At 38.6% G+C, this 8858-nt stretch overlaps 1 protein-coding gene and 1 long non-coding RNA gene across 2 annotated transcripts; one reads left to right on the forward strand and one right to left on the reverse strand.

Moving 5' to 3' along the window:
* Positions 1 to 8: 8 nt before the first annotated feature.
* On the forward strand, positions 9 to 394 carry LOC117618487. The gene is made up of 2 exons (XR_004584468.1): positions 9 to 60; positions 145 to 394. It is a non-coding gene; the product is annotated as an uncharacterized LOC117618487 (long non-coding RNA).
* A 1316-nt stretch (positions 395 to 1710) lies between these two features.
* Positions 1711 to 3556, reverse strand: LOC117618090. Its single transcript, XM_034347716.1, has 2 exons — positions 2449 to 3556; positions 1711 to 2165 (listed from the first exon to the last, which is right to left on the reverse strand). The coding sequence occupies exons 1-2, from the start codon at positions 3554 to 3556 to the stop codon at positions 1711 to 1713; spliced, it is 1563 nt and encodes a 520-aa protein (XP_034203607.1).
* Positions 3557 to 8858: the final 5302 nt, after the last annotated feature.

Here is an 8858-nt window from a genome sequence, read left to right on the forward strand (position 1 = left end):
AAATCCATTGCAGTTTCCATTTGAGGATGACATGGAATGTGCTCAACAAACTGTATCTTCGTAAGAATTGTGTCTACTCAACTATTCATTACAATTTGAAATCATTCAAAAGCAAAAAAAACTAATCTCGTATTTCATTTGCAGATTGGATTGCGGCATGTTCGTCATGTTCTATATGGATAAAATAGCACAAGGACAGCCCATTCAAAAAAGCGTGGACAAGAAATTCATGAATGAATATCGAGCACAATATGTCACAAAACTCCTACACCACAAAAACTGTGTAATTAATCGTCTCTAGTGATTTGCCTTTCGTTAACTCAAGGCAATATGTATCTTAATTCTTGTGGATGTTTGTAAATATTTCTAGTTATGGTATATGAGAACATATTTCCTATACATATAAACTGTAATATAATCTTGGAACAGGATGCAACAAAACGAAAAGGAAACAAACAAACTGCACTGAATTTTCTGGTCAAAAATACTGCAACAAATTAAAACTGCAGTGCAGTTTATATAAATAAATAAAAATAAAAAATCAGCTCAAAAAATGTGAAAAGAATCCAAAAGCCAAAGCCATAATCAAAGTACTAAAACTTTGTTCAAAAAATATTTAAGTAGGTCAGCATTGAAATGTAGTTTCTGCTCATAATCTGCAACAAATAAACAGAAACTGCAATGCAGTTTCTGCAACAAAATCTGCTCAAAATCTGAAAACAAGCATTGAATGGCAGCCGAAAACGAATATCCACTCATTAAACAATTGTATAATTTTCATAATCTGCAACAAATAAACAGAAACTGCACTGCAGTGTCTGCAACAAAATCTGAAATAAACAGAAACTGCAATGCAGTTTCTGCAACAAAATCTGCTCAAAATCTGAAAACAAGCATTGAATGGCAGCCTAAAACGAATATCCACTCATTAAACAATTGTATAATTTTCATTAACTTCAAAAAAGAATCACAATATCAAATTAGAAGCTGTGTAGCCAATTACAAGCAACTAAAACTGCAATACAGTTTTTGCAAAAAGTGCAACGCAGAACCTGACTATACATTCGCTAAACCATATCTAAAATAAAAAATTGTCAAATGAGAAGGAGTGTTCATATAATAGCCTTGCAAGTCTTCCTATTGTGCCCAGCAACACTGCATCGACTGCATTTCAATGGCCTTTTAAATTCACCAAAAACTTTGATCCTCTTTGTTGGTGGTCTTCCGGCTGGCCTCTTTGTAATTGGCGGAAGCACAACTCAAGCTGCAGAACCATTGCTGCCCAATCCTTTCCCAATATCTGGAATAGGAAAAATAGGACTCTCATAGGCTTTTCAAAAGAAGTCGGTTTTGTAGTAACACTCCACGTAATCATAAACTGAATCTCTCTTTGCTAGGATTGCAGCCACCGCATGTGTGCAAGGAAAACCGTCAATTTGCCAAAGACGGCAAGAACAAGTCCTTTGCTCGAGATCAACCATCACAGAATAATCAGCAAATACTTCAAAAACAGTGGAATTAGAACGACGAACTGCCCAAGTCCTACCGGCCTCCGCATTTTCACAGAGTCTAGTTTCCATCTCCGGACACAAAACTGTTGTCCACTTCTCCGCTTCAAATCGTCGTTGAGAATTCAATACCATCAATTTCTGCCGAATCCCTTCTATCAAAGGTAGCACCGGCAAATCTCGAAACACACCAACCCAATTATTAAAGGACTCCGCTAAACTGTTTGCCATCTCCCCATAACGCATTCCTTTGAAAAAATGCGTTGGCATAGTGATCTCTAGACAAATCAGATATAAATGCCTTCACTTTCGAACTCCCAACAATCACCAACTCCTCCATTGCTACCTTAAACTCTTCCTCCGTAACAGTATATGCGCATCTACTAAATAAATTGATAACACGGTCTTGGAGCAGTTTCCCATAACCTGACTTTGGGTACTTTGATATCAAATTCTGTTTGAGGTGATAATAACAGTAAGAATGAGGCCATTCGGGAAACACAAACCCCATTGCATTTAACAAACCTTGATTGCGGTCCGAGAAAAAGGTCACCACTCTCCCCATCGGTAGCAATATAAAAGCCAAATGTTGAAGAAACCAAGTCCAATTCTCCTCTGTCTCAGAATCAACAACTCCAAAAGCTAGAGGATAAAACCCTGCAAAACAAAACCAAAAGCACAAGTATAAGCAAAAAAGGGAAACTGCAGTCTGGTTTATGAAAACAAATCTGCTCAAATTTGAAAGGAAACCAAAAGCCAAATCCATGATCCAAGTACTAAAACTAAGTTTAAAACACATTTAAGTTCATGAGCAGTTACAACATTCCCACAGACATGCAAAAAATATTAATAAAATCGAATTATGAAACAAGAAACTGCAATGCAGTTTCTGCTAAAATTGCAACAAATGAAAATCTGCAATACATTACAGTAACCATACCTTGATTTCCATTCTTTCCCGAAACACAGAGAAGCTGCCCCTTGTACTTGCTCTTCAAAAACGTAGCATCAATGAACAACAAGGGTATGCAATATTGAAATCCAGCAATGCAACCGCCAAAAGACACAAAAAACCGTCGAAAGCGATTAATTCCAGCTTCACAATCAAGAGTGCAGAGAGAACCAGTGTTAGTTTCCTTTACGGCGTCCGCATACCACACTAACTCGTTGAAGGACTTTGACTCATCACCGTGAACGTCCAATTTAGCTAACTCTTTGCCAAACCATGCGTGGTAGTATGAAATGTCTATACCATAATAATCTTTGAACTCGTGTATAATCTCAACTGGCTTCAGCTCTGGTTTTGCACGAATTCTGTCCACAATGAGGGAGGACACCACCCGAGACCTCATCATCTTACTCTTTGATTCCCGTATCCGACCCGCACATGTATGAACATTATTTAACGTCCGAATTACAAAACTGCCAGTAGCTTCACAACGAGAAGCATAAACACGCCAGCTGCAACCCTCCAATTTCTTATTTGAACAAACAGCAACCACCCGCTTCTTGTCATTGCCGGCATATAAAAAATTAAATCCTACTTCAAGAGCGTACTTGCACAATTCCAACCGGAACTCCTCTGCACCACCGTCAAACTTCTGCCCCACATGATGTATGTATGTCTCCCACTCATTTGACAACAAAGGCTTAGCACTTGCTCTCTTCGACCTGACCAAAAACTCGTTTCTGTCTTCGACAGTACTAGAACACGACGACTCGCCCTTTTCACATGCTATCAACTCCTTATTTACACAAAAATCACCACTATATTCATTGATCCCGCATAAATCCTTCACTAAAATATCAACAGTCTTCTCATTTGATATCAACAAAAATGTCCTCATCAAGTCCAAATCGCTATCCGTTTCTAGAAAACAACTCAGATAACTGGGCACCGAATACCGTAATGTGAAACAACCCAACTGCAAACCCCTAAACCTCAGACACAAAGTCTTCAAAATATCAACCATGGATGACTCTGATGAAATTGAAAACATGATGGTTTCCGACTTATATGTGCACTTGGCAATGACACACACCTCCATTAGCCTTGAAAATGCAAACAAAACAACAAACAAAAACAGAATATCAAAACATGTTTGACTTCATGAGCAGTTATAACATTCCCATAAACCTTAGCAAAAAGCACTTTGAAATTGAATTATGGAACCAGAAACTGCATTGCAGTTTCTGCAACAAAATTTGCTACAAACAACCAGAAATCAAAATGCAAATACAGTACTGAATATCAAAACACGTTTGACTTCATGAGCAGTTATAACATTCCCATAAGCCCTAGCAAAAAGCACTCTGAAAATGAATTATGGAACCAGAAACTGCATTGCAGTTTCTGGTTCAAAATCTGCTACAAACAACCAGAAATCAAAATGCAAAGACAATACTGAATATCAAAACACGTTTGACTTCATGATCAGTTATAACATTCCCATAAACCCTAGCAAAAAGCACTCTGAAAGTGAATTATGGAACCAGAAACTGCAATGCAGTTTCTGGTTCAAAATCTACTACAAACAACCAGAAATTTTGAATCCAACGATTTTGAATGGTTAATCCCTATAAACGAAGCAAAACCTAAACGAAGAGTAGTTTTGAATCCAACGATTCATCCATTTTTTCAAAAACTGCATTGCATAAAGAACAACATGCAAAAATGTGTAATCCCTAAAATCGAAGACAAATCTGTGTTAGAGGGTCATTTTCTTATTGTTTTTTTCCCAAGAGAGTGAAAATCGCTTCGATAGTCGTCAGTGGTTGTCGTTGTTGGTGGTGGTTTCTGCTCGTCGTCGTTGCTCGTCGTCGTTGCTGCTCTTCGTCGTTGCTGCTCGTCGTTGCTGCTCGTCGTCGAACGAAATTTTACTGCCAAACGACGAAATCTGCTGCCAAACAACTGAGCTCGAAGACGAAACAGAGAAGAACACGAAGCTGCTTCCAAAACGAACGAGAACCAAAACGAAACAGAGAAGTCGCGCCTTGTTTAAACACAAAGGGGCAAAAGCGTCAGTTACTGTATAGGTTTACAAATGGGCCAACGAATCTGGGCTCTCTTTGGGCTAACCCAAATTAGTAAATTTTTTTTAGGTATTAAAACTAAAACTAAAATATCTAATATCTTACAAACTAATTAATAAACTTAATTATGTCTAAAACCTAATTTTTCTTTTATATTTTTAGTTTTAATTATTAAAAACAAATGAAAAAACAACAGAGGTTAAAAGATGGAGCTAAATGGCACATCCTGAGTGGGTTTTGTGTTTTATATTTTTAGTTTTACTTAAATGATAAGCATTTTACCATTTACCCTTATAATATTAAATTATGAACTTTTAGCACTTTATATTTACTTATATGGTATGTGTTTTATATATTTGTTATGGAGTTGGGCTACTCCCTCCATTGCCAATTGTTTTTGGGGTCAAACTTCAACTTCATTCAGAAGGGATTTGATTAAAGGAATTTGAAACATCAGAGGGTGTCAATGTAATTTCCCAAACCTTAAGGAGTTTTTTGAAAACAACAAAACAGCTCACGAGTGTTAGTGTCATAACTCAACGCAAAATGTAACTGACCTATTATCATGAGTTGATATATAATTGACACATCGTTCACCACAAAAGATGGTTCACCATGTAGTTCCTATCAACTTCGATTGTTGATCTCATAAAAGAAGTAGGAAACTGAAAAAGAATGAGGAAAGTAAAATTGCGGATAAATTTCTAATTTCGGACTCAAGTTCGTTCAGTGTAGCAGCCAAGTCATTAGTACTGCAAGTATGATTTTGCTATTCTGATATAAACCACCTCAAATGGTCAAGCATTGTTCATTTTAGAGCAAGCTCACACACTAACAAAGTAAAAGCTAGGCCAACGGGTAATCTGTGTAAAGTTGATCATATTACTATATTTAGGCTTTGCACTTCTGAAACGTCCTCAGGTCTCTGGATACTGTTCACTTTATTGTATTTTTTGCAGAAGGTATATGGATACCCTCCGTTGGCATTATCGGCAAGGGCATATGTCCGGTGCCTTTTGAAATCTGTGGATGTAGAGCACCAAAAAAAGTTTATTTACTCATGATTAATTAGTAATGTTACTGCGCAGGACTTGTTATTTTGAAATTTATGTTTGGGCTCCATTTGTGATTTGGCTCTTGATCTATAAATGGCGGAGGAGGAAATTGTCAATGTATAGCACCATAGAAGATTTTCTGCAGGCTGATAACAACTTCATCCCAATAAGGTACTCTTGCTCAGACATTAAGAAGATGACTGGTAGATTCAAGGACAAACTGGGTGAAAGTGGCTGTGGTGTATTTAAAGGAAAATTGCGCATTGGTCGTTTTGGAGCAATTAAGATTTTGGGCAAGTCTAAAGCTAACGGGCAAGATTGCATGAGCGAGGTGGCTACAATTGGGAGGACTCACCATGTTAATGTGGTGCAAATTGTTGGTTATTGTGTGGAGGGTGAAGCGCTCTCTAGTCTACGATTTCATGCCCAATGGATCGCTTGATAAATATATTTATTCAAAATAATGAAGTATACATAAAATGTATGCGATTTCTCTTGGAGTTGCTCGAGGGATTGAATATCTGCATGAAGGTTGTGACATGCAAATTCTGCAATTCGATATCAAGCCTCACAACATTCTTCTTGACGAGAATTTCAACTCAAAGATTTCTGACTTCGGGTTAGCAAAACTATATCCAACAGATAACAGCGTTGTCTCTATGACGGCAGCTAGGGGAACAATGGGATATATGGCTCCTGAGTTGTTCAACAATAATCTTGGAGGTGTTTCGTACAAAGCTGATGTCTACAGTTTTGGAATGTTGCTGATGGAGATGGCAAGCAGAAGGAAGAACTTGAATGCCTTGGCAAAGCATTCAAGCCAAATTTACTTCCCTTCTAAGGTGTTTGATCAATATATCGAGGGAAAGGACTTGGTGATGGGTGATGTCAATGAAGATGAAATGAAAATAATAAGAAAGATGGTCATAATAGCCTTATGGTGTATACAATTGAAACCAAGTGATCGTCCATCAATGAAAAAAGTCACAGAGATGTTTGAAGGGCATGTTGAATACCAACAGACGCCTCCCAAACATTTTATGTGTCCACAACAGATGCCGATAAGCGATCATCAAAATATTCCAAATCCGGCATGTTCTAACTTGGAGCTAACATGGACCTTTTCAGCTAGGTCATGAGCAAATAGGCATGGACTCTGTTGCTTTTTTTTTTTTTTTTTTGAAACCCAAGACTCTGTTAACTAATTTGGTGATGATCAACTAGTATGGAATCTGCCGTTTTGAACAAAAAAGAAACAGAGCGTATCACATTTATAATAGACTTGTTTCGTACAAAGCCGAAAATGGTGTTCAGAGTGTCAGAGTAATGAGGTATAACTTTTTGTTTTCCAAGTTTGAAGAGACATGAATCGGTGTGTGCACGCCTAAACCACAATGATGTGATCTTAAATTGACCCCATTTTAAAATTTACCTTCACCAGTTGTTTCTGTTTTTCATCAAAGACTCTCCGACGGTCAGCTCAATTGAAATTGTGTCTAATAATTGACCTTCGTGATGAAATCTTTCTAATGGAAGAGGCCAAAGGTCATGGAAGCTAGAGAACTGCAAAACAAGGAATCAAAAAACAAAGTTCAATCTTTCCCCCTATTTCATTAAAAATAAAAAATAAATAAAAAGGTTCAATGGTTGCCTTCGTAGGCATTTTAGAAAGTAGTTGCTGATGGTTCAACATCCCAACCCCACCAACCTCTCAAAATTAATCTCTCAATCAACTGGGGTTGCAAGGGGAGGGCCGAGATTCTTTAAACTCTTGTATGTTAAGCTTCCATGATACTCTCTAAAATACTAGAAGAACAATATTTCTGCAAGATACATTATTGGGGAACTTTAAAATTCAAGGATCACATGATGAAGCAAGCAGGACAACGGCAATTTTATGGAAGCTGGTGAAGGACTTGAAGCAAGATTGTTACACAATAGTTTATGCGCACAAGTGATGCATAATATTGGATTTGGCAGCCAATGATTTGTGTGGTAGCAATAGGTCCAGTGTTAGGGTCATTGAAACGCCCCTATTTCTAAATTCTATGTAGTGCTGGACCATGATAATGGATGTTAATGCTGATATGATTGAGATATGATTTACTTGCCAATTATATGTATTTATTTCTGTATATTCCTTACCTAGAATAGGAGATATGTTGTGTAATCACCAAGTAATAGCTGTGTATATATTTCTTATACTGTTATCAATGAAAAGTATCGAGGAAATTCAAATCCTTTCATGGTATCAAGAGCCTGAGACTTACCGTCTTTGATCCATCGTCTATTTTTTTCCCCTCTTCGCTTTTCTCGATCTCATGGCTTCCTTCTCAACTCTTGACCTTCCTAGCATCAGTCACATTATCTCTGTTCGTCTCGAATATGATAACTACCCGACCTGGCTTGCTTAGATTGTTCCTGTTCTTCGCAGCCACCGCTTGCTCTCCTATGTCTACGGTAGCTGCCAGAGTCCCTCTCCCACCATTTCAGACCCCAAGGCGAAGGAAAGTGAGTCTTCTCCTCTGTCTCTCATCTCCAATCCCGAATATAAGGACTGGGTTCAGAAAGATCAACTTGTTCTCTCTCTCATCAATGGTTCTATTCATCATAAAGTTCTTGCTACTGTTGCTACCAAAACCACCGCACGTGACACTTGGGTGGCACTTGAAACCCGCTTCGCTTCTCCGAATCAAAATTGTCTTCTTCAGCTTCGTAGCGATTTGCTTTACACGACCCATGGTGATTCTTCCATCACTGATTTTCTGGATCGTATTCACTCTATTACAGATAACTTGGCGTTGGCATGTGCTCCAGTTCGTGAATCCGATCTTCTAGCTATGGTTATGAATAATGTTGGTCCACTTTATGAGAATACAGTTGCTGCCGCTAAAGCTTGTGAGACACCCATCGGCATGCCTGACCTTGAAGCCCTTCTCCTATCGGCTGAACGACGTCTTCAAGCTTCGTCTTCTCCGACTATCTCTTCTGGTGTGACAGCCATGGTTACTTCCGGTGGTGGTCGCGGTGGCCGTGGTGGGCGCGGTTTTGGTGATCGTGGTGGCTTCACTGGTTGTGCTTCTGATCGTCGCACCTCGCTCTCTGCCCCACGTTTTGGTTCTTCTCCAAACTTTGGGTCTTACAGCTTCACCCAATATTCTTCTTCACAGCCGCGTCGTCACCAAAATTCTGGTCAAGGTGTTCTTGGGCCTTCTCCCTTGGGCCCTCCTCACTCCTCTTTTGGGTCCAATTCTTCTTCACG

This window comes from Prunus dulcis, chromosome 2 (genome assembly GCF_902201215.1).
Source record: "Prunus dulcis chromosome 2, ALMONDv2, whole genome shotgun sequence".
Classification (NCBI taxonomy): Eukaryota; Viridiplantae; Streptophyta; class Magnoliopsida; order Rosales; family Rosaceae; genus Prunus; species Prunus dulcis.